This window comes from Bubalus bubalis, chromosome X (assembly GCF_019923935.1).
Source record: "Bubalus bubalis isolate 160015118507 breed Murrah chromosome X, NDDB_SH_1, whole genome shotgun sequence".
In the NCBI taxonomy this organism is placed as follows: domain Eukaryota; kingdom Metazoa; phylum Chordata; class Mammalia; order Artiodactyla; family Bovidae; genus Bubalus; species Bubalus bubalis.
This window is the reverse complement of record NC_059181.1, coordinates 70,863,425-70,890,181: the sequence shown is the minus strand read 5'-3', so window position 1 is coordinate 70,890,181 and position 26,757 is coordinate 70,863,425. Positions and strand designations below refer to the sequence as shown.

Below are 26,757 nucleotides of genomic sequence, written 5' to 3'. Positions count from 1 at the left end.
GTCTTGTTCCTGACTTTTTAGGAAATGCTTTCAATTTTTCACCATTGAGGATAATCTTTGCTGTGGGTTTGTCATATATAGCTTTTATTATGTTGAGGTATGTTCCTTCTCTTCCTGCTTTCTGGAGAGTTTTTATCATAAATGGATGTTGAATTTTGTCAAAGGCTTTCTCTGCATCTATTGAGATGATCATATGGCTTTTATTTTTCAATGTGTTAATGTGGTGTATTACATTGATTGATTTGCGGATATTGAAGAATCCTTGCATCCCTGGGATAAAGCCCACTTGGTCATGGTGTATGATCTTTTTAATGTGTTGTTGGATTCTGATTGCTAGAATTTTGTTAAGGATTTTTGCATCTATGTTCATCAGTGATATTGGCCTGTAGTTTTCTTTTTTTGTGGGATCTTTGTCAGGTTTTGGTATTAGGGTGATGGTGGCCTCATAGAATGAGTTTGGAAGTTTACCATCCTCTGCAATTTTCTGGAAGAGTTTGAGCAGGATAGGTGTTAGCTCTTCTCTAAATTTTTGGTAGAATTCAGCTGTGAAACCGTCTGGACCTGGGCTTTTGTTTGCTGGAAGATTTTTGATTACAGTTTCAATTTCCGTGCTTGTGATGGGTCTGTTAAGATTTTCTATTTCTTCCTGATCGAGTTTTGGAAAGTTGTACTTTTCTAAGAATTTGTCCATTTCTTCCACGTTGTCCATTTTATTGGCATATAATTGTTGATAGTAGTCTCTTATGATCCTTTGTATTTCTGTGTTGTCTGTTGTGATCTCTCCATTTTCATTTCTAATTTTATGGATTTGATTTTTCTCCCTTTGTTTCTTGATGAGTCTGGCTAATGGTTTGTCATTTTTATTTATCCTTTCAAAAAACCAGCTTTTGGTTTTGTTGATTTTTGCTATGATCTCTTTTGTTTCTTTTGCATTTATTTCTGCTCTAAGTTTTAAGATTTCTTGCCTTCTACTAACCCTGGGGTTCTTTATTTCTTCCTTTTCTTGTTGCTTTAGGTGTAGAGTTAGGTTATTTATTTGACTTTTTTCTTGTTTCTTGAGGTGTGCCTGTATTGCTATGGACTTTCCCCTTAGGACTGCCTTTACCGTGTCCCACAGGTTTTGGGTTGTTGTGTCTTCATTTTCATTCGTTTCTATGCAAATTTTGATTTCTTTTTTGATTTCTTCTGTGATTTGTTGGTTATGCAGCAGCGTGTTGTTCAGCCTCCATATGTTGGAATTTGTAATAGTTTTTCTCTTGTAATTGAGATCTAATCTTACTGCATTGTGGTCAGAAAAGATGCTTGGAATGATTTCTATTTTTTTGAATTTACCAAGGCTAGCTTTATGGCCCAGGATGTGATCTATCCTGGAGAAGGTTCCATGTGCGCTTGAGAAAAAGGTGAAATTCATTGTTTTGGGATGAAATGTCCTATGTATATCAATTAGTCTAACTGGTCTATTGTATCGTTTAAAGTTTGTGTTTCCTTGTTAATTTTTTGTTTAGTTGATCTATCCATAGGTGTGAGTGGGGTATTAAAGTCTCCCACTATTATTGTGTTATCGTTAATTTCTCCTTTCATACTTGTTAGCATTTGTCTTACATACTGCGGTGCTCCCGTGTTGGGTGCATATATATTTATAATTGTTATATCTTCTTCTTGGATTGATCCTTTGATCATTATGTAGTGACCATCTTTGTCTCTTTTCACTGTTTTTGTTTTAAAGTCTATTTTATCTGATATGAGTATTGCTACTCCTGCTTTCTTTTGGTCCCTATTTGCATGGAAAATCTTTTTCCAGCCCTTCACTTTCAGTCTGTATGTGTCCCCTGTTTTGAGGTGGGTCTCTTGTAAACATCATATGTAGGGGTCTTGTTTTTCTACCCATTCAGCCAGTCTTTGTCTTTTGGTAGGGGCGTTCAACCCATTTACATTTAAAGGTATTATTGATAAGTATGATCCCGTTGCCATTTACTTTGTTGTTTGGGGTTCAAGTTGATACACCCTTTCTGTACTTCCTGTATAAAGAAGATCCTTTAGCATTTGTTGGAGAGCTGGTTTGGTGGTGCTGAATTATCTCAGCTTTTGCTTGTCTATAAAGCTTTTGATTTCTCCTTCATATTTGAATGAGATCCTTGCTAGGTACAGTAATCTGGGCTGTAGGTTTTTCTCTTTCATCAAATTAAGTATGTCCTGCCTTTCCCTTCTGTCCTGAAGAGTTTCTATTGAAAGATCAGCTGTTATCCTTATGGGAATCCCCTCATGTGTTGTTTGTTGTTTTTCCCTTGCTGCTTTTAATATTTGTTCTTTGTGTTTGATCTTTGTTAATTTGATTAATATGTGTCTTGGGGTGTTTCGCCTTGGGTTTATCCTGTTTGGGACTCTCTGGGTTTCTTGGACTTGGGTGATTATTTCCTTCCCCATTTTAGGGAAGTTTTCAACTATTATCTCCTCAAGTATTTTCTCATGGTCTTTCTTTTTGTCTTCTTCTTCTGGGACCCCTATGATTCGAATGTTGTAGCGTTTAATATTGTCCTGGAGGTCTCTGAGATGGTCCTCCTTTCTTTTAATTCGTTTTTCTTTTATCCTCTGATTCATTTATTTCTACCATTCTATCTTCTAATTCACTAATCCTATCTTCTGCCTCTGTTATTCTACTATTTGTTGCCTCCAGAGTGTTTTTAATTTCACTTATTGCATTATTCATTATATATTGACTCTTTTTTATTTCTTCTAAGTCCTTGTTAAACCTTTCTTGCATCTTCTCAATCCTTGCCTCCAGGCTATTTATCTGTGATTCCATTTTAATTTCAAGATTTTGGATAAATTTCACTATCATTATTCGGAATTCTTTATCAGGTAGATTCCCTATCTCTTCCTCTTTGGTTTGGTTTGGTGGGCATTTATCCTGTTCCTTTATCTGCTGGGTATTCCTCTGTCTCTTCATCTTGTTTAAATTGCTGAGTTTGGGGTGTCCTTTCTGTATTCTGGCAGTTTGTGGAGTTCTTTTTATTGTGGCGTTTCCTCACTGTGTGTGGGTTTGTACAGGTGGCTTGTCAAGGTTTCCTGGTTAGGGAAGCTTGTTTCAATGTTCTGGTGGATGGAGCTGTATTTCTTCTCTCTGGAGTGTAATGAAATGTCCAGTAATGAGTTGTGAGATGTCTATTGTTTTGGGGTGACTTTGGGCAGCCTGTATCTTGAAGCTCAGGGCTGTGTTCCTTTGTTCCTGGAGAATGTGCTTGGTATGTCTTGCCCTGGAACTTGTTGGCCCTTGTGTGGTGCTTGGTTTCAGTGTCAGTATGGAGGCATTTGATGAGCTCCTGCCAATTAATGTTCCTTGGAGTCAGGAGTTCCCTGGAGTCAGGGTTTGGACTTAAGCCTCCTACTTCCAGTTATCAGTCTTATTTTTACAGTAGTTTCAAAACTTCTCCTTCTATACAGCACCATTGATAAAACATCTATGTTAAAGATGAAAAGTTTCTCTACTGTGAGGGTCACTCAGAGAGGTTCACAGCGTTACATGGAGAAGAGAAGTGGGAGGAGGGAGTTAGAGGTGACCCAAATGAGATGAGGTGGAATCAATAGTGGAGAGAGTGGGCTAGCCAGTAGTCACTTCCTTGTGTGCACTCCACAACTGGACTGCTCAGAGATGTTCATGGAGTTATACAGAGAAGAGAAGGAGGAGGCAGGAGACAGAGGTGGCCAGAAGGATAAAAGGGGGAAATGAAAAGCAGGGAGACAGATCCAGCCAGTAATCAGTTCCCTAAGTGTTCTCCACCTTCTGGAACACACAGAAATTCACAGAGTTGGGTAGAGTAGAGAGGGTTTAGGGAGGAGATACAGGCGACCTGGTGGAGAAAACGGAGAGTCCAAAGGTAGAGAGAGCAGTCAAGCCAGTAATCTCGTTCCCTAGTGAAAAATGGGTCCTGAGGATTGGGTTCTTAAAGGTACAAAATTGGTAACAAATACATAAAAGCAAAAATTAAAAATCTAGAGTAGAGTTTGGAATTTCAAAAATGCGATGTTAATGAAAAGAAGAAGGAAAAGAAAGAGAGAAAAAACGAACAAAGAGAAACAAACAAGGTTGTGAAAATTATAAAGAAACTACAGGTACAAAATTCATAACTAAAACCAAAAAGCAAAAAGTTAAAAATCTAGAGTAGAGTTTGGAATTTCAAAAATACAATGTTAAAAAAAAAAAAAAAAAAAAGAAGAAGAAAAATAAAGAGAGAAAACAAACAAACCAACCAAAACAATGTCACAAAAATTATAAAGAAAATACAGGTACAAAATTGATATAAAATACCAAAAAGCATAAGTTAAATATCTTGAGTAGAGTTTGGAATTGCAGATATACGATGTTATATAAAAGAAGAAGAGAAAGAAACAGAGCGGAAAAAAAAAAAAAAGTCACAGAAATTATAAAAAAATAAAACTATATGTACAAAATTGATAACATATACCAAAAGGCTAAAATTAAAAATCTAGAGTACAGTTTGGAATTTCAAAAATACAATGTTAAAAAAAAGAAGAAGAAAAATAAAGAGAGAAAACAAACAAACCAACAAAAATAATGTTGTAAAAATTATAAAGAAAATACAGGTACAAAATTGATATCAAATACCAAAAAGCATAAATTGAAAATCTTGAGTAGAGTTTGGAATTGCAGATATACGATGTTATACAAAAGAAGAAGAGAAAGAAACAGGAAAAAAAAAAGTCACAGAAATTATGAAAAAAACTATAGGTACAAAATTGATAACATATACCAAAAGGCTAAAATTAAAAATCTAGAGTAGAGTTTGGAATTTCAAAAATACAATGTTAAAGAAAAGAAGAAAAAGAAAAAAACAAAACAAAACAAAACAAAACACGGTCAAAAAATTATAAAATATATATATGAAGTTTGCTGAAGAAGAAAAAAAAATAGGTTTTTTTTTTTTTTTGCAAAGTAATAGTTATAAAAGTGAAAATTAAAGGACAATAGAGGACTTAAAATTTTTTTACAAAAATTTAAAAAAAAAAGAAAAAAAAAAGAAAGATTGATCGTAAAAATAATAAAAATATATCTAGGTCTTTCTCTGGTTTTGTTGTGAGTATTGTGGGTTCAGTTCATTTTTGGCTAGTTCCTTGGTCTGACTTATATTTCTCAAGATCTATAGGCCCCTTCCTATGCAGTCCGTAGTAACCACAGGGTTTTAATCTATGGCCTGTAGCTTCCAAGGCGTTTCCCTCTGTTATAGCTTCTTCTGTTTGCTGGTCTCTTCAGTGTCTGGTTCCCGCCCTGACACAAAGGGGAAGGTGGAGGACACTATTTTTTTTTTTATTTTATTTAGGCTCACTTGTTCAGCCGCGCTGTGGGGAGGGAGGGAGGGATGCTGCAAACAGATAACACTGGCGTGCGCTCGCAGTGCCTCAGCCACACTGGGTCTGTCCCCGCTCAAGGCACGTGTAGCCTCCCTGCCCACACTGCTCGGGCTCTAGGTTGTTCCGCCGGGAACAATCAGAGGCCGGCCCTGGGCTGAGCTCCCAGGTCCAAGCTGCTCAGGTTCAGGCACTCGGGTAGTCCTCAGAGGCGAAGACTTGGTTGGGCCTGCGTTTTGTGCTCTTCCCAGATCCCGAGCAGCTCAGGTGATGTGTTTGGCAGGCGCCAATGCTGCAACTTATCGCCTCCCCGCCACTCGGTTATCTGGGTGTAAAACCGGCACACCTTCTCAGGCAGATGTTGACCGTCCAGACCCCCAAGAAGTTTTAGTTAGCAAAGAAGCCTGCTTACAGTTTTATAGATAGTGTCTCTCTTGGGCTGCGATTGCCCTCTTCCGGCTCTGGCTGCCTGTCACCGGAGGGGGAAGGTCTGCAACCGGCTATCTCTGTTCAGTCCTTTGTTCTGTGCGTGGGCCTGGCGGTGTCTTAGGTTAGGGCTGGCTTTTCGTGTGGTAGATATCCCACAGTCTGGTTTGCTAGCCCAAATTATTTCTCTCAGATAGCGCTCAGAACATTCGGGCCGATTCTTACTCTAAGGGACACAGCCCGCGCCGCGCTTCCCTGCCCAGACCCAGCTTGCTAATGCCGTGTGCAGGCATCTGCGCTGCTTCTCCGCTGGGGGAGTTACTGTAGGGCTCACAATCTGTGATTTTTAATTGTTTATTTATTTTTTTTCTCCCTTTTATATTGCCCTCTGTGCTTCCAAAGCTCGTCACAGATTCGGCAGTGAGAAGGTTTCCTGGTGATTGGAAACTTCTCTCTTTTTAAGACTCCCTTCCCGGGACGGAACTCCGTCCCTCCCTCTTTTGTCTCTTTTTTTGTCTTTTATATTTTTTCCTACCTCCTTTCGAAGAGTTGGGTTGCTTTTCTGGGTGCCTGATGTTCTCTGCCGGCATTCAGAAGTTGTTTTGTGGAATTTACTCGACATTTAAATGCTCTTTTGATGAATTTGTGGGGGAGAAAGTGTTCTCCCGGTCCTACTCCTCCTCCATCTTGGCTCCTCCTCCGAAAGGTTTCTATTCTAATTAGAATTTTTTTTCCAGTTTTGTCCATCAACTAAAGGCACAACCAGATACCTCACTTCTACTGGTGCTGATGGAACAATCTGTTTCTGGCAATGGCATGTGAAAACAATGAAATTTAAGTAAGTTTAGAATTTTGTTAAAAATTTTATGAAAAGAATGTTCATTTTTCTTTATCATCTTGAGAGATTCTTGATAGTTCATGCATTAAATATGTAAATTATGTGTGCATGGGTGTGTGTGTACACATCCATACTGACTTCAATTGGATGTTAGAGATTTTAGAGTAAATTTTTTATGAAACCAATGTTGAAGAGACTATACACAAAATTTTGATAAGGAGTATTTTTTTCATTTCTTACTGTGGTAAGAACACCTTGAACTTTTTTTCATGATGGTAGTAAGCAACATGGTAACTTATTTGTAAAGCTAAAATAATAATACTGGTAGCATAAAGTATGTTTGTAAGTTTAAATGCATTTTTAACTTCAATAGTGGAAATAGTACCTTTTAACTACTTCAGTTTTGTGCTTTCTATAATATTGATGATAAATCTGTCAATGTCTAGCAGTGTGCTAAAATTTTTGTACATTAAAAGAACATGATGAAAAATAAAAACATCTTACTTTTCTCTTAGAGATCGCCCAGTGAAATTTACTGAGAGATCTAGACCTGGAGTTCAGATATCTTGTTCATCTTTCAGTTCTGGTATGTATAAAAATTGAGTGGTTTTTTTTAGTGCCTAAAATATTGAATAATCCAGTTATAAAAGATTTTTCAATTGTAAAATATTTTTCAGTTTTGTGGAGAAAAATGCATATGTTCGAGAATTAATCGACACATACTAAAAATGTTATAATAGACCTTTGTGGATTCTAATTAACATATAATAGAATTTGAGTTTTTTTCTTATTTATAATTAATGTGTTTTTATGTAACAATGAATTTAGTTGGTAGAAAGTACAGCCTTCCCCCAACACTCTCACACAATTCAACATGAAAATCTTACCTTGACTTTTCAGAAAACATGTACTGTGGCTTCATATAGAAGACCCGTTCTCAGTATGTAAACAGTGTTTTTCTACTGCTGTTAAGAATTGTATGCTAATTAACCTTCTATTTTTTGTTGGTGTAAAATATAGCATTAAATTTTCCATTTTAAGAAACATTTTTAAGTGTACAGTTCTATGGCATTAAGTACATTCACATTGTTCTGCATATATTACCACCATCCATCTCTAGAATTTTTTTCATCATCCCAAAAGCTGCTAGTTTTCACCCTTAACCACTACAGCCACTATACAGAGAATTGTAAATATAGATTATTTTATAAATAATTTTGGAACATTATGTTTTTATAAGATATAAAGAAATGAATTCCTCAAGGCTTTTAGTGTTTATGATCCAAAGGCCTGTATTTGGTGTAAAAGTTGTGTTTTTATTGGGTGAGTGATATAGTTGTTCCTTAAATATTCCTCTTGTTTTTCTTGAATTTTACTTATTTTTCTCTGAGATATTAATATGCCTTAGAAGACAACTTTGTGTTTGTTGAAGACTTTTTTATTAATAAGGTAAAGTATAACTAAGGAAGCAATCAGAGGGTTTTGAAAGTTTCTTGGTATAATTTTCTTAAATGTTTGTTTATTTTTTAATCCTCTAGGTGGTATGTTTATTACAACAGGTAGCACTGACCATGTGATTAGAATATATTATTTGGGTTCTGAGATCCCTGAGAAAATTGCCGAATTAGAGTCACATACGGTAAGAACAAAATGAAAAACTTAAATATCATGCTTTCTTTTTAAACACCCATGGGAAGCCGGTTTTATTTCTTCTTTGCTGATCTCTAATCTAATATAGATTGGTCCTGAGACCTGTATGGTAAGATGTCTCTTTAGTGGTGAAGATTGGTATGAAATTCTGATTTAGTATGCTTATAGTATTTAAGACAATTTCTGACTATATGAGAAGGGAAAAATATATGTTACAGTAATAATTTATTAAAAAAATCATCTTTTAGCCTGCTTTGTTAATCATATAAGTGTTTGTTACTTTGAAGTCTACTTATTAAAAGACATATTAAGGTACATCTTAGGAAGAAAATTCTTTTTACTGAACTTAGCTCATTGGTCTTAGTTTGATTATTTTCAGAATGCCATCAGACTCCTGAAATCTAATCCCATTTAATTGTCAACAACAGCCTTCCATACAGGGAAGTTTTATACTAGGGTGACAGCCATTGGTGCCTGGGAATTTTCTTCTCAAGCTCTCTCCACTGTTGTGTGACATTTACAAGAAATTTTGGAGCCATTATTGTTTATTTATATCCCTGTATACCTTTTACTTCTTCCTCCTCTTTATTTCCTTACCTTCTTCTCCAGACAGTTGTTTACTGTTGAAAATGGGAATATTTGTTTCAACTCACTGTAGATCTTGTGTTCCTCATTGTTAAAGCTATATAGTCTGCATCTGAAAGTACTCAGCTTTACAAGTCTTACTATTCCTGTTCCTACTACTTTTGATGCTTAATTGATTTGGAATAGTAGTAATACATATCAGTAAAACACAAAATTTCCCTGAAAGATAACTTTTTAAAAAAGATACTTTGTGAGTTCCAGAATCATTCATGTTCCCGAAACTTGAGTAAAACAGAGACCCCTGTTAGAAACTTTTCCTTGAACTTTTGGAAACAGCCTCCTTCTTTTGTCTTATCATATGAACATAATTGAATATTCAACTTATGAAGAGTTACTGAACCAAGCTGAGTTCTTAACTTGCTGTAACTTATTCCTAGATACTAAAATCCTGGAATATTATTTAAATTGTGAAATACAAAAACTTAGGAAATATATAATAATCTCAATCTTGAGAGTATCCAGTAGGAAAAATCCAGTTGTGCTAGACCACACAAAGGAGGCATCTTTACAGTTACCACCCAAGCAAGGTGTATATACAGTATGGTCAAATTTATTGAGAGCTGAGAAAAGAGGAAGTAATAAATAAATGGGAAATAATTGAGGGAGAAAAGATGAAGAAAAATTGATTGGTAGAGGGTTTTTGGCAGAGGCCCAGATAAAAAAGGTCAGAAAACTTAAACATTCCCTGTTGAAATTAGTGGCAGCTGTTAGTCATTAAAATAAGATGTCCTTTCATAACATCTAAAACCAGTTATTGGAACTGACAGTGAGTGTCCTGAATCTATCAGATAAAAATACTCAGTGAAATCATGGAACGGTGTGAATCACAGATATGTCTGAACATATGAAGATGGTTTAATGTGTTTTAAAATGAAAAAGCAACTAAATATGAAGACATTTAGTATCTGAGCTTTTTATTAAAATTTAAGTGCAAATAAAAAAAGAAAATTAAAAGAAGTTAAGTTCAAATTTAGTTCAATAATTGTGGTTTGTGAAAATGTTTACCACATTTGAAGGTGCATTACTATAGTATAATCACTACAGTACACATTATGTTTGTAATAAGTGTAGTTTAGTCATAAAGGAAGATTCAAACAACAGTATCTAAGTTAAGATACCTAAAGACTGTGAAATGAATTCATTGTAAAATAATTAAATAAACCATGTGAGAAACAGCAAATGACTGATTTGTTTTCTGAAATTAAAAAAAGGTTAAGTGAAAAATTTAATTCAACTACTATTAAATGAATTATTTTAAAATGGCATTTTAGTGTGTTGTTTTATTATGGGGAATATAATAAACTAATACCTATTCAGAACTATCTTGTCTCTTGAGATTTTGGTTTAGAAACAGATTTGCTTATGTTTAGAAACAAGTTTGTCTCAAATTACTGCTGATAACTATTCCTCCTTAGTTAATAATTTCAGTCTTTATTAATTTTTTTAAAGAAAATTAGAGATTTTTTTAAAAGAAAATTATAACATTAAAAAAATCCACTTAATGATACTTTTGCATGTGAATTTGAGGAAAAGAGTACTTTATTTATTTTAAAAATAAATTAATTCTAATCACAAACCTTTTGTTTTATGTCTTAGGACAAAGTTGTTGCTGTTCAGTTCTGTAACAATGGAGACAGGTAATTATGTAGTGCGTATCTGTATAAACAGATGTTTCACATATTTTACCTCTATGTCTTCAGAAAAAGCTACGTCTACTATAGATGTTTTATTTCTGTCTAGTTAAACTGAAAGTTGTTGTCTCTTTTTGATGACATTCTCATCCCAGATCTTCTAAGCTCCCATCCAAATAGTAGCCATAGTCTATCAATTCTTCCTGTATGAATGATTTCTTTTTTTGTTTATTTTGCTTTTTCCCTTTCTGTTATCATCCACCTTGGTCAAGAATTCCATTATTTGACCCATTACCTTCAATATTCTTCTCCCTTCTAAATGTGTCTTATCCATTTCTGTCAGATTAACTTTGCTCTATTCAGAAATTTTTAGTGTTTCCTCTTTGTCTGTAGGATAGAATTCAGATGTTTTAGCCTGACGTTCAGAATTCTCTACAACTTGACTTAGGCCTACATTCTTTTCTCATCTACTATTCCCTATTTAAATACTCAGATCCAGCCCAATTGATTTAGCCATCATTATTATTATAGTCCATATGCATTCTCTCATCCATTCTTTTGCTTATACTTTACCTCATACCAGGAATAATCATACCCTACTTCCTTTCACTCCTGTTCTATCCCTCCTATGTCTTCCCTTTCCCTTCTGCTCTCCTTCCTTTTATTTCCTTCTCCTTCCTGTCTCTTTTTCTTCTCTAAGTTCTGTCTTTCTTTTAAGGTTCATACCCTACCTGAAGCCTTTCCTGACTCCTCTAGATTTTAGCTCTCGGTCTTCCTCTGAATATCTAGATTGTTTACTGTCTCTACTACTCATATGATACACATTTCCTGTGTCTGTTAACTCAGAAATTATATACAAGTATTCTTGCACCCTCTCAAATGTATCATCCCCAGAAGGTGATAACTTTCTGCCTTGGCCTACAGATTGACCTAGAATAGATTTTAAAATTTATCCACTTGGCATAAATTTGTATCCTTATCTGTCTATAAGGACATTATGTGAGTGACCATGTTTTACTATTAAATACTTTTCAAACACTGGGTGATTACTATGATGAATGTGTTCATCTTCATTCAATGCAAGAGTAAATAATAATGATCCACCAAGAGTGATATATTTATTAGGAATGAAAAAACCTTCAAATAATTTTTAAGGTTGTTTTATTGTACCATACTGAGTATACATGTAAAGGTTTGTATAGCTACTATTCTTTCATACTAGGAGTATCTGAATTTTTAAAATTCTTTACCTTTTTCCTTAAATGCAAAACATTATTTTATCTAAATTATGTGGTCAGTACATATATCAAAAGATGTCTAATTTTACTAATAATCAAGAGAAATGCAATTTAGAATAACAATAACCATTTTTTCTTTCAGAAGGACAAGATATTGAAGAATCATAGCATCCAGTATTGACAAGGGTTTAGAAAAAATAGGCACTGTCCCACAACTTTGATGATAACTGTAAATTGTTTTTTAAAAAAGAACTTTTTAGGGAAATTATTTGGCAGTATGTCAAAAGCTTTCAAAATGTGCCTACCCTGAAGGGGGAATATTACAGAGAAAAGATGCAGAAAAAGTATAAATTCTTCATGAAAGAGTCCATACCATTAAACTAGGAAAATGTCCTTGATTTGACAGCTCCTAGTGTGCACATCTGTGGCCAAATCTGAAGTTGGAACAAGGTTTTTTTTTTTTTTTTTTTTTTTTTTTTTTTTTTTTTTAATGTGCCTGTCCTTTGACTCAGCAAAGATATATATAAGGTTTCACAAAGATGTGTATAGAGATATTCATCACAGCATTATTTATAATGGAAAAGACTGGAAATAGTAAAAATGTTCATTAAGTGGTTGATTAAATAAATTTTGATAGATCCAATTGTTGAATAATTATTGAAAGGGATGATAATTTTTATATTTGTAAACAGAGAAATATATCTACAAAATACAGTTGACCTTTGAAAAACATAGGTTTGAACTGTGCAGGTCCACTTATGAATACTTTTTTTAAATTAATACATTAGAAAACTTTTTGGAGATTTGTGATAATTTGAAAAAACTCAGACAAATCACATAGCTTGGAAATATTGAAAATATTAAGAGAAAGGTATGCCATGAATGCATAGAATATATGTAGATATATGTATAACACATAAGATATGGGGTCTTCCATTTTCATTGGGACATGGGATCTTCCATTTTCGTTGTGGCATGCAAACTCTAGTTGCAGCATCTGGAAAAACACTATAAATCTGTGTGTGTGTGTGTGTGGTAAGTCGCTTCAGTCATGTTCGACTCTTTGTGACCCTATGGACTGTAGCCCGCCAGGCTTTTCTGTCCATGGGATCCTCCAGGCAAGAATACTGGAGTGGATTGCCATGCCCTCCTCCAAGGGATCTTCCTTTGTATTGTAATTCTATTCCCTGTAGTGGGAATATATAAATGTATGTGTATATATGAAGTCTGAAAGAATAGAAACTAAGTTCCAGATAGTGATAGGTTATAGTTATAGGTTAATGAATATATTTTTATTCAGTTTTATTGAGATGCATTCCACATAAAATTCAGTGTTTTAAGTATATCCCCAGGGCTGTGCAGCCTTCACTATGATCACCTTTATTTTATTTTTTAATTAAAATATTTTTGATTTATAAGATTATATTAATTTCAGGTATAAAAGATGGTGATTCAATATTTTTATAGATTATGCTTCATTTAAAGTTATTATAATCAATGTATTTCTCCATGCTTTACTCTTATATCCTTATTGCTTATCTATTTTATACATAATAGTTTGCATCTCTTAATCCCATATCCCTAGAACATTGTCATCGCCCCCAAAAGAATTCCAATATCCATACCCTTTAGCTTTCAATTTCCCATCTTTCTACACCCCTACCCTCAGCTCTGAACAACCATTAATCCACTTTTTATTTTTGCAGATTTGCCTATTCTGGATGTTTCATATAAATGGAATCATATAGTATTTGGTCTTTTGTGACTTTTTTTTACTTAGCATGATGTTTTCAAGATTCATCCATGTTGAAGCATGTATAAGAATTTGATTTCCTTTTATGGCTGTCAAGAATTCAATTGTATGGCTATACAATATGTTTATCCATCTACCAGTTGATCAACATTTAGGTTGTCATCACTTTTGAAATATAATGAATAATACAATGAATATTTGTGTAGATGTTTTTCTGTGAACTTATGTTTTCATTGCTCTTGTATACTTATGGAGGAGTAGAATTGTTGAGTCACGTAGTACTGTTTATCATTTTGAGGAACTGCCAAACTGCTTCCCAAAGTGTACCATTTTCATTATCCACAGAAGTGTATGAGGATGAATGTATTACTTTTATAATTAGAAAAGTAGTGATTTCCATTCTAGAGAAAGGCAATAAGAATATTTTAACTGTTTCTTTGCAGTTTAAGATTTGTTAGTGGAAGTAGAGATGGAACAGCAAGAATTTGGCAATATCAGCAACAAGAATGGAAGAGTATAGTACTAGATATGGCTACTAAAATGACTGGGTAAGATTGGATGTTAGATATTTTAGTAATTCTCATATAGTATAGTATCTTTTACATTATTGTGTTCTATTTAATAATGAAAATAAATATCTTTTTAATTTGGAGTTAATTGGTAGAAATTTGTATCTGTGTTTAGTCTCTAAGAACACTGTCTTTAACCGTTGATTGACAGATTGGATGATAGGAACATATCTGAGTCACTCAAACTTCTGGTCTTTTGTGATCCAAAGATCTCTGTGTTTTACTAATGCCTATAGAATCATTCTCTGCCCTAGTTTTCTATAAGTCATTTTTATATTTTTTTATACTAGACAGCTTTGAGGGTTGTCCATATTAAATGTCACCATATTTTTAGATATTTCCCTGACTTACTGAGAATACCTTTATGTTTCATATTGTTAGTATTCCCGCTGCTGCTGCTGCTGCTAAGTCGCTTCAGTCGTGTCCGACTCTGTGCGACCCCATAGATGGCAGCCCACCAGGCTTCCCCGTCCCTGGGATTCTCCAGGCAAGAACAGTGGAGTGGGTTGCCATTTCCTTCTCCAATGCATGAAAGTGAAAAGTGAAAGTGAAGTCACTCAGTCATGTCCGACTCTAGCGACCCCATGGACTGCAGCCTACCAGGCTCCTCCATCCATGGGATTTTCCAGGCAAAAGTACTGGAGTGGGGTGCTATTGCCTTCTCCGTTAGTATTCCTACTCAACATTATAAATACAGTTAATCAGAATTACATTTCATCATCTTCACTGTTAACTGGAAGATACATAATTACCTACCTCTTTAGGATACAACAGTTTCTTTAGGGTATGATCCTGAAATTAATTATTTTCCCATTAATAACAATATAGAATCAACTTTGTAGTCATAGTCAGCTACTGATAATGTCATTTGATTAAATCAATTAACTGAATTTCTTACTGCTTTTTCGTATACCTATTTTAGTTTCAAAAAATGAATATTTAAAGGAATAAAGTGTCCATTTAATTATGTTTTCCTCATATTTTCTGGTAGCCAACATGGCCTTGTATTTTACTTTTCAAGGTATCTGAAGATTCCTTTCTAACTTCACTTTTTTATTGCTCTCATTTAGCTAACTATAAAATTTTTGTCATTCTGTGTTTTTTTTCCTCCATAAAATAAGCCTATAGATGTTGCCCTATGTGATATTAATATTTTTATTATTTTATTTAGGATTTTTTTATCTAAAAAGTTGCATGCTCCTAGAGAGATTTTTTTCATAATTTGCTATTTAGATGCTCCTTTGTTCAATATCTATTAACCCTGAAATTATTTTGTTTAGGAACAATATGCCATCTGGAGAAGACAAGGTCACTAAACTTAAGGTGACTATGGTGGCTTGGGATCGATATGACACCACAGTTATTACTGCAGTGAACAATTTCCTTTTGAAAGTATGGAATTCTATCACAGGCCAACTTCTTCATACTTTATCCGTAAGTATTCTATTTTTGGAATAATTACAAATGATTGAAAAGGGCATTATTCTAGAAGACAGGAAATATTAAGTTTTCTAGTTTGCTTTCTATGGCTTACTGTTGCTTGGAGAATTATTCAAAGTACCTTTGTTGACATATTTACAAAATAAGGATGGCGTATGGTGTAGCTATTAAAAGCAGGTATGAAAACTTTTCAGGATCTTTTCCCATATTTATTTACCCATTATGTTATCATATGCAGTCAAGGGTATATAAGTTATTTGTTTGTAGCATGAGTTGGGATTTTTTTGTTGTTGGTTTTAAGGATAGATCTGGCTTTATTTAACCCAGTATATACAAAATAGTAGCTTTTCAACATGATATAAGAAATATTAATGAAATTGTTGACATTTTTTCATACTAAATCTTTGAAATCTAGTGTGTATTTTAAGTTTACATACCATCTCATTTTCCACTAGCCACATGTGGCCAGTGGCTACAGGTCTTTATCTCTAAAAATCACAACTTTAAAGGCCATTTTGTAGCCATCATTTTTATAAAATCTGTGTAAAACTCTGTCTTAATTAGTATCTTAATTTACAGTTCTGTTCAATGGTACTCTTCCCATGGGCTGATTCATGGGTCATCTTTCCAGTGGATTTTACTGAAGAAATTTTAAAACAGACTATTTTTAGTCCTTGTAACAGTTAAATCTGCTTAGTTTTGGTATAGAATTTATATTTTATATGTTAAGAATTTGTGTACCAGAGTCTTACTAGGGTGTGAAGTTCTTCAATTCAACAAATACTTATTGAGTATCCATTTTTCCAGCCACTGAAAGGAAAGTGAAAGTGAAAGTGAACTCGCTCAGTCCTGTTCGACTCTTTATGACCCCATGAACTGTAGCCTACCAGGCTCCTCCCTCCATGGGATTCTCCAGGCAAAAGTACTGGAGTGGGTTGCCATTTCCTTCTCCAGGGGATCTTCCCTACCCAGGGATCAAACCTGGGTCTCCTGAATTCCAGGCAGACGCTTTAACCTCTGAGCCATCAGGGAAGCCTGTTCCAGCCACTGAGATAGGTTTAAATAGTAGATTAAAGAGTCCCTATCCTCCTAGAGTTTATAGCCTATTAAATAAAACAAAAAATAAGCATTTAATCAGATAAATGCTAAGAAGAGCACAACACAAGTTTCTAGTAGGATAACCAAACTTGGTCTGGAAGGGTCAGAGAAAGCTTCCTGAGAAGGTGAAGCTTGTGTTAAGATTTGTAAGATAGGTAAAAATTTCCCAGCTCTCATCCTAAATGTCACCTCCTTGACAAGGCCTTCCTTGAGCAAACAATCTTGGGTAGCCTCGCAGTCATCGTCTTGCTTTATTTTCATCATAGTGTTGATCACTACCTAGTATTTTCTTACTGTATTTTTTCTTTGTTTATTTTCTGTCTCAGCATGGTAGAGGATCAATAAATATTTGGTAAAATACATGTGTTGAGGAGGTTGAAAGTTCCTTCCAAGAAGAGGGAAAAACATGTACAAAGGTCTTGAGGTAGAAAGGAGGTGAAAGCCAATTTTTTGGCTATAGCACAGACAGCAGAAAGAGTATCACCTGATAGGAGGAGAAATAGGCAGGGGCCAGACCATGCAAGATCTTGTAGGATCTATCCTGAGACCAATAGGTACCATGAAAAGGTTTAAAAGCAAAGGAATAGCATGTGAATTTTGCTTTTGAAAACTGCCTCCTAATTGTAGCAACAGAGTAGAGAGAATAGATTGGAATGAGATAAGGATGACTCTGAGTATACTGTAGGATTCTATGATAGGATGGGCCTTAATGATAATTTGGATTTGTATGGTAGTGGTGGAAATAGAGGTGTGCTTAATAAATAAAAATAGCGCAGATGATAAATCTTAAGACATTACTTAATCTGACTAGGTTTTGTTTCCCATGACCAAGGACCAAAAATGGAACCCCCTATTTAAAAATCTCTCTTTGCTAATGTACGCTAATGTAGTTGTAACATTATCATTTGACTTTAACAGAGTAATTTTACTGCTAGTAAGCAGGAACCTGAGAAAGTATTTACTATATCAAATTGGATATTCAGTAAGAGATTTTGTTATGACAAAGAAATAATTTTTTTGATAATCACTGGGAAAAAAAAGTTTTTTGTTGGTATTTATCAAAAAGGATTTTACCTCTTTATCTTCCACTTTTCATTTTGAGACATTCTGAAGTTACTTTTTAATAAGCTACATTTTTTAACATAATGGTAGTAGGGCAGGTTACTCTTCTATTTTTATGCAATGATTTGGGGTAAAATGCACTTTTTAGGTTCACAACATGTGATTATTTCTGGAAGCTCCTGATGTGTAATATGCTGATATGTTCCTAAGTGAAATACAATTTCAGGATGTCTCGCATGCTTCTCTAAAACTTGGAGCCTATACTCTCTAGCCAGGAATTAACAAAAATGAACAGTGATCTAAATTAGGTGTTGACAAACTTTTTCTTTAAGAGGCCAGATAGTAAATATTTTAGGCTTTGCAAGCCACATATGGTCTCTGTTGAATATTCTTTCATTTTTTACCACCTTTTAAAAAATGTAAAAATCATTCCTTAAGCTGTCTGTCCAGAAACACTGGGGAGCTAGTTGGCCTAAAGTTCCCAGACTCCTGATCTAAAGTCTGTAGAGATGCTGATATTGATTTATTACTGGGGAAATATAGGAACGTTGGTTTTCAAACTTATTATTTTTTTTAGCAGCATACCTGTTTTTCAGGTAAAATATTAAATGAAACCTTCAACTATAAAGTAGATAAAGTTAAAAAAGACAAACTATACTTTGTTGTTTGAACATATCATAGGTCCTCCCATGATACAATATGAATATCAGTGAGTACTGGACGAAGAATAATGAAGGTTTTTCTGTTATCACTGTGTCAGAATTGGGTGTTAATAAAAGATTTTGTTTGTTACATATTCTGTGACCTTTTAATAGCAAAGTCCTAGAAATATGAATACCATTTCAGAGGCCTGATTTTGGATTGTATTTCAAATACCTTTCAGGTCTTCTGTCTATTGAATATTTTATGAAGTGAAAGTGAAAGTCACTCACTTGTGTCCGACTCTTTGAGCCCCCTTGGACTATATAGTCCCTGGAATTCTTCAGGCCAGAATACTGGAGTAGGGAAGATCTCCAGGGGATCTTCCTAACCCAGGAATTGAACCCAGGTCTCCCACATTGCAGGCAGATTCTTTACCATGTGAGCCACAAGGGAAGCCCAAGAATACTGGAGTGGATTGCTTATCCCTTCTCCAGTGGATCGTCCCAACCCAGGAATTGAACTGGGGTCTCCTGCATTGCAGGGGATTTCTTTACCAACTGAGCTATCAGGGAAGCCATATTTTATGAAATCAGCATTTAAACATATAAGGAAATCTGACAACTATTTCTTGTAGTGTCCATGTTTGTAAATGCTGTTAAATTTGCATACATGAATTCATCTGAACTAGATTGATAGGATATCCTGAGATCTTTTAACCAAATAAGACAGATATTCAATGTTGCTTTTCATTTTTAATATTGATTTTATCACAGGGACATGATGATGAAGTATTTGTTTTGGAAGCACATCCATTTGATCAAAGGATCATACTTTCAGCAGGTCATGATGGGAACATTTTTGTTTGGGACCTTGACCGGGGGACCAAAATTCGGAATTATTTTAACATGGTAAGGGAAATCTATGCTTGTGAAAGTCGCTCAGTCGTGTCCGACTCTTTGCAACCCCATGTTCTATACAGTCCATGGAATTCTCCAGGCCAGAATACTGGAGTGGGTAGCCTTTCCCTTTCTCCAGGGGATCTTCCCAACCTAAGGATCAAACCTGGGTCTCCCGCATTGCAGGCAGATTCTTTACCAGTTAAGCTACAAGGGAAGCCCAATCTATGCTTAGTTAATAAAAAAGCAGACTATGATAATTTGGTAATTAAAGTATAGTTAGTGCCAAGGAACCTCTTGCCCTCTGTTTAAATCCATATAATAATTTAGAGAATGACTCAAGATCTGAGAGTAAGGCCAATTGAGAACTACGCCTTTCAGGGTGTCTCTGTTTTGTGGTGTTAACATTTTCCAAATTCTGTTTCCCAGCTCTTAATTCTAGAAACTCAAATTGAATAAGCATTTGGATTTAACACTAAACAAAATTACAAAAAAGTTAATGTTTAAACTATAATCCTAATGAATGAATCACAACAGTGACTGTATTGTATCTGTCTCTGATAAATCCTGTATAGCTTAGTTAGTAATCAGGAAGTTGTTTGGCACACATGGAATTGGAGATGTGGATACTCCTAAAATATATTTTGTACAAACAATGGAAAAATATGTTGAAGTATCTCTTCTCCCAGTTGAACACCCTCCTCTGGTGATGAGAATACTCATATTTCCCATATTTATTGCTCCTTTCTGAAAAATAGTTCTGACTAAATATTTCTAAATTGTTGGCCTTTGAGCTCCCTTTTATAGGCTTTATACAGATTCAGAATGTTAATAACAACTCTTTGTCTTTTGTCAGTGAGATTAATTTGTGTGCTTTAATTTTAGGATTTTTTTTTTTTAAAGTTTGATTTGCAATTTAAATATGAAGATAATATCTTGACTTTCCTGAAATAGCACCTTTGTCAATTTGGTTGTGTTTAGGTCTTTTTTATTTTCCTCAGTCATTCATGCAGTCCTTCTTCAGTTATGGCATTGCTAGTAATGTTTGATATGATGCATTTCATATTGAATCTCCCTAATTTGTTTCAGAGCTTTACTATTACAGTAGGATTCTGGCTACAGAAGTCAGAGAGTACACTGGAATGTTGATGTATTACAGAATCCACGATATTACCAAGTAGAAGCTATTGACTATTTATTATTTGAAAATTACCTCCTAAGGTGACTTAAAGTGACTTCTAAATTTCAGATTGAAGGCCAAGGCCATGGTGCAGTGTTTGACTGTAAATTCTCACCAGATGGAAATCATTTTGCCTGCACTGATTCACATGGGCATTTGCTGCTTTTTGGATTTGGATGCAGTAAATACTATGAAAAGGTTAGTATACTTAATTGTTGTTAAGATTGTGATTTTTGATAGTATCATTCATACATCTTATTTGAAGCTTTATGGTTAATAAAGGTCAGTATGTTTCAGTAGATATAAAATAACAAAGTCTTTTTTTTTTTTGTAAAATTTTTCATCACTGCTAGAATATAAGGCTTGGCAGTTCAAATTACTATTAAGATATAGAGTGATGTGGATATAAAAATTCATTGGAAAACACTCTTGCTTAGTACATATTCTTTCTCTGTACTACCTTTTAGGTGTAACAAGAGAATAACTTGACCAGGTTACATCCTTTACTTATCCTACATTAGGAATAAACAGCTCGTTGCTGAATGTTTATTTTACCTATTATTGATCTTGTTAAAATACTTTGGAAGCTAATTTAATTGGTTTCTTTTATTTTATTAGCTGTGAGTTTAGGATAGATGATAGAATCTTGGAGTTGGAAAAAAACTAGAATCTTTGAGTTCATCTCAATACTTAATCACCTTTGTCTTTCATGCATTGATATTTACCTGTCTCACCATTTATATTATACTCCGTCTATTCTTGTTTGAATAAAAACAAGCAAGAAAAATAGTTATTAAAGTTTGTATTTTTTTTTCTTTACTTTATAATATTGTATTGGTTTTGCCATACATCAACATGAATTTGCCACGGATGTACATGTGTTCCCTATCCTGAACCCTCCCCCACCTCCATCCCCGTACCATCCCTCTGGGTCATCCCAGTGCACCAGCCCCAAGCATCCAGTATCATGCATCAAACCTGGACTGGTGATTCATTTCATATATGATATTATACATGTTTCAATGCCATTCTCCCAAATCATCCCACTCTCTCCGTCTCCCACAGAGTCCAAAAGACTGTTCTATACATCTGTGTCTCTTTTGCTGTCTCGCATACAGGGTTATTGTTACCATCTTTCTAAATTCCATATATATGTGTTAATATACCGTATTGGTGTTTTTCTTTCTGGCTTACTTCACTCTGTATAATAGGCTCCAGTTTCATCCACCTCATTAGAACTGATTCAAATGTATTCTTTTTAATAGCTGAGTAATACTCTATTGTGTATATGTACCACAGCTTTCTTATCCATTCATCTGTTGTGGACATCTAGGTTGCTTCCATGGTCCTGGCTATTATAAACAGTGCTGCGATGAACATTGGGGGTACACATGTCTCTTTCCCTTCTGGTTTCCTCAGTGTGTATGCAAGGCAGTTCTATTTCCAGTTTTTAAAGGAATCTCCACACTGTTCTCCATAGTGGCTGTACTAGTTTGCATTCCCACCAACAGTGTAAGAGGGTTCCCTTTTCTCCACACCCTCTCCAGCTTTTATTGCTTGTAGACTTTTGGATAAAAGCAGCCATTCTGCCTGGCATGAAATGGTACCTCATTGTGGTTTTGATTTGCATTTCTCTGATAATGAATGATGTTGAACATCTTTTCATGTGTTTGTTAGCCATCTGTATGTCTTTGGAGAAATGTCTGTTTGGTTCTTTGGCCCATTTTTTGATTGGGTCATTTATTTTTCTGGAGTTGAGCTGTAGGAGTTGCTTGTATATTTTTGAGATTAGTTCTTTGTCAGTTTTTTGCAACTTAAAAATACGTAACTTTATCTACTACGTTATTGTTTTGCTTCCTCTTATCCTAATTGGAGAAATATGATAGGGAAGGGCCAGAAAATAATATATATTATAGGGTTTTGTGGAGAAAAATAGGATTATGATCTAGGTGATTCACTTCTACCTAGGGAGAACACATGACAATAGAGGAGTATATAGATAATGCAAAAATTGTCTGATTTGAAAAACAAACATGTTCTAGGAATGAAAATAAATGCTTGTTAATAAATTTCCTGTGCACATTAAATACTAAAAGTCTATCATATAGATTCCAGATCAGATGTTCTTCCATACTGATTATCGACCTCTTATCCGGGATGCCAACAACTATGTATTGGATGAACAAACCCAACAAGCTCCTCATCTCATGCCTCCACCATTCTTGGTGGATGTTGATGGAAATCCTCATCCCACAAAATTTCAAAGACTGGTACCAGGACGGGAAAATTGTAAAGATGAACAACTTATACCACAGCTGGGATATGTGGCTAATGGTATGTTATCAACAAAATTAAATTTAAAATGTTTTGTAAAGTGTTAAACTTACTCTTCTCTCCATAATATATCCCCATGATAAACTATGTAGTAGGTTATAATATATTTTACCTGAAAGTGAAAAGTGTTAGTCGCTCAGTCATGTCCAGCTCTCTGTGACCCCATGGACTATTGCCCACCAGGCTCCGCTGTCTATGGAATTTTCCAGGCAAGAATACTGGAGTGGGTTGCCATTCCCTTCTCCAGGGGATCTTCCCAACCTGGGTTTTGCAGGCAGATTTTTTACATCTGAGCCACCAGGGAAGCCCTATATTTTATCTGATACCTTATTAATTTTCAGTGGCATAGAACTTTTTTATCTTACTAATGTACTTTTTTACATTGTTTATCTCATCTGGACACAGATAAATGGATTAGGGCAAACACTAAGAGTACAATGAAGCAGAGAATGTATTGACCTGCTTCCTTAGAAACCTGAACATGTGTATAATCCTGATGCTTTTAGAATTGACTTCTAGTGATAATTTAAGCTGGTTTAAAACTCAACATTCAAAAAACTAAGATCATGGCATATGGTCCCATCACTTCATGGCAAATAAATGGGGAAACAAAGGAAACAGTGACAGACTTTATTTTCCTGGGCTCCAAAATCACTGCAGACAGGAACTGCAGCTGTGAAATGAAAAGATGCTTGCTCCTTGGAAGGAAAGCTATGACAAACGTAGAAAGCACATTAAAAAGCAGAGACATTACTTTGCCTACAAAGGTCTGTATAGTCAAAGCTATGGTTTTTCCAGTAGTCATGTATGGATGTGAGAGTTGGACCATAAAAGAAGACCAAGTGCTGAAGAATTGATGCTTTTGAACTGTGGTGTTGGAGAAGACTCTTGAGGGTCCCTTGGACTGTAAGGAGATCAAACCATTCAATTCTAAAGGAAATCAGTCCTGAATGTTCATTGGAAGGACTGATGCTGAAGCTCCAATACTTTGGCCATCTGATGTGAAGAACCAACTCATCAGAAAAAAACCCTGATGCTGGGAAAGTTTGAGGGCAGGAGGAGAAGAGGGTGACAGAAGATGAGGTGGTTCGATGGCATCACTGACTCAATCGACATGAATTTGAGCAAACTCCAGGAGATGGTGAAGGACAGGGAAGTCTATGCTTCCTGCAGTCCATGTGGGTGCAATCTATGGGTTTGCAAAGAGTCAGACACGACTGAGTGACTGAACCACGAAAGTGATGATTAAATTTACTAACTTTAATGTGTCAAGCTTTTATAATTGGTGAAATTCTACTGCTCTTACTATTGGTATTTTAATTTGAGAGTACATAGTTAATGGACTGAAGAAGAGGAAATTTAAAGAACTATAAACTGGAAGGTGGCTGTTTACCCACCACCCTCATGTTTGAAATATAAGGAATTATTGAGTGTTCGGGAGGAGAATGCTAAGTGTTTAAATAACAATAGTATTGGAGGATATTGCCGACGCAGTGATGAGTGTGATGCATGATGGGAGCATAGTAGAAAAAGACATTAAAAAACAACTCTTTTGGTTAACATGCTTCCCTTAGGTATACTGCCTCCATCCCACCCTGACACCAGAATATCTTCATATGTTAGTTTGTTACTTGTAGGTTTTCTTCCAAGTATGAGGCAATGAGTTATTTATTTGCAAATGGAATTTTATATCCTTACTTACAAATTAAGATGATCTTTATAGAATGAAATGTTACATATCCTTTTTATATTCTCTCATAAAGATTTGTAGAGCAATGAAATGGTGTTAAACATGATAATAGTTACTTTGTTGATGTCATATTTAATTAAACAAGGGGGAAATGTATGAATATTAAATAGGAGGTAGAGCTGAAAACATATGAATTAAAAAATCTATACTTTATCATATTTTGTTTCCTGTAAGATCTGATCACTTGGCTACTCTTAACAGATACCATTTACTCTGACTAGAAGACAAGATGAAAAACAGGTCTAAGATATAGTTAAGAAAGAAAAAGATGGGGCTGGTGCACTGGGACGACCCAGAGGGATGGAATGGGGAGGGAGGAGGGAGGAGGGTTCAGGATGGGGAACACATGTAAACCTGTGGCGGATTCATTTTGATATTTGGCAAATCTAATACAGTTATGTAAAGTTTAAAAATAAAATAAAATTAAAAAAAAAAAAAAAAAAAAAAAAAAAGAAATAAATAAAATTTTTGTTCGGACGTAATAATTGAATTTCATTATAAGAAATAATTTTTATATTCAAATGTATGAAAAGTGAAAGTGAATGTTGTTTAGTCATGTCTGACTCTTTGCGACCCCATACAGTCCATGGAATTCTCCAGGCCAGAATACTGGAGTGGGTAAGCCTTTTCCTTCTCCAGGGGATCTTCCCAACCCAGGGATGGAACCCGGGTCTCCCGAATTGCAGGCGGATGCTATACCAGTTGAGCCACACGGGAAGCCCAAAAATACTGGAGTGGGTAGCCTATCCCTTCTCCGGGGAATCTTCCCTACCCAGGAATCGAACCGGGGCCTCCTGCATTGCAGGCGGATTCTTTACCAACTGAGCTATCAGGGAAGCCCTCACATCTGTCTATTGAGATGTTATCAAAAGAGACAATATTATAAAGACCGTAATTTTGATTTCTTTCAGAAAGGAAGTTTTCATGAAAGATGCAAAGCATTTTCGGTATTTGCAGTTGAACTTATTAAAACCTTACTCAAATATTTACTCCTAACTTTTAGCTTCAGAGGAGCCTGATGGGCTTCAGTCCATAGGATCACAAAGAGTCAGACATGACTGGGCAAATGAGCACACACACAACTTTTAGCTTTGAATATTCCACAGAGAAAGTTCATTCTTAATAATTTAATCACTTTTTTTTTCTGTAAGATGAGAAGGTCCTCATCAAAATGCCTGACATTGGGGACACTGGTTAAGTTAAACACACAAGATGACGTACTTAAACATTCTTTAAAATATTTTGTTTGCTATATGCTTTATTTTCATCTTAATACTTTAAAAATTATTTGTCTAGCAACTTATAGATTGACCTTGATTTTACTCTACTTATGGTATACAACAATGTAAATAATTTTGTGGCTTTATATCTTTGGTTTGATTTAGGTGACGGTGAAGTAGTAGAACAGGTAATTGGGCAACAAACCAATGATCAAGATGAGAGCATTCTTGATGGAATAATCAGGGAGTTACAAAGAGAACAAGATCTGAGGCTAATTAATGAAGGAGATGCTCCACATTTTCCAATTAATAGATCATATTCTTCTAATGGTGGTAAGTATGTATATATTTGTGAAAGATATGATGAATGTACTTTATTTTATCTGTACCAAATAATTACACATGAGGAACATTTTAGGTTTTTAAATAAAAGCAACATTTTGTTAAAGTTTTGATATCAGATACACCAAAGTGCCATGATCTCATTATCATTTGGGAGTAAAGTAATTTAGCATGTTCTGAAGCAGATCAGCCCTGGGTGTTCTTTGGAAGGAATGATGCTAAAGCTGAAGCTCCAGTACTTTGGCCACCTCATGCGAAGAGCTGACTCATTGGAAAAGACTCAGATGTTGGGAGGGATTGGGGGCAGGAGGAAAAGGGGACGACAGAGGATGAGATGGCTGGATGGCATCACCAACTTGATGGACATGAGTTTGAGTGAACTCCAGAAGTTAGTGATGGACAGGGAGGCCTGGCGTGCTGTGATTCATGGAGTTGCAAAGAGTCGGACACGACTGAGCAATTGAACTGAACTGAACTGAAGGAATACAGACTGTGTATTTTAATATACTATTTTCTTTTAACTTAGTAATATATTTGCAGTCTTGTTCTAATAAGCAAGGTGCTATAACAAATCCAGTCCCTTCTGGGGAACCAACCTATAAAGTTTTAAAAATTAAAATCACTTTAAATTTAAAAATTACTTTCAGAAATATTTGCCCTCATTTATTGAAAAAGTGGG

The 26,757-nt window shown here is 35.1% G+C and overlaps 1 protein-coding gene across 3 annotated transcripts in view; it reads left to right on the top strand.

The window, feature by feature from the left end:
• Positions 1-26,757, top strand: part of BRWD3 (bromodomain and WD repeat domain containing 3) — a 162,992-nt gene that overhangs the window by 72,668 nt on the left and 63,567 nt on the right. For all 3 annotated transcript variants that reach the window (XM_044937371.2, XM_025276957.3, XM_025276958.3), the window contains 10 exons: positions 6,528-6,628; positions 7,144-7,214; positions 8,167-8,267; positions 10,520-10,560; positions 13,989-14,093; positions 15,395-15,548; positions 19,130-19,264; positions 20,502-20,630; positions 22,541-22,766; positions 25,902-26,069. In XM_044937371.2, the coding sequence (XP_044793306.1) occupies positions 6,528-6,628; positions 7,144-7,214; positions 8,167-8,267; positions 10,520-10,560; positions 13,989-14,093; positions 15,395-15,548; positions 19,130-19,264; positions 20,502-20,630; positions 22,541-22,766; positions 25,902-26,069 (1,231 nt within the window). The remainder of the gene's footprint in view (positions 1-6,527; positions 6,629-7,143; positions 7,215-8,166; positions 8,268-10,519; positions 10,561-13,988; positions 14,094-15,394; positions 15,549-19,129; positions 19,265-20,501; positions 20,631-22,540; positions 22,767-25,901; positions 26,070-26,757) is intronic.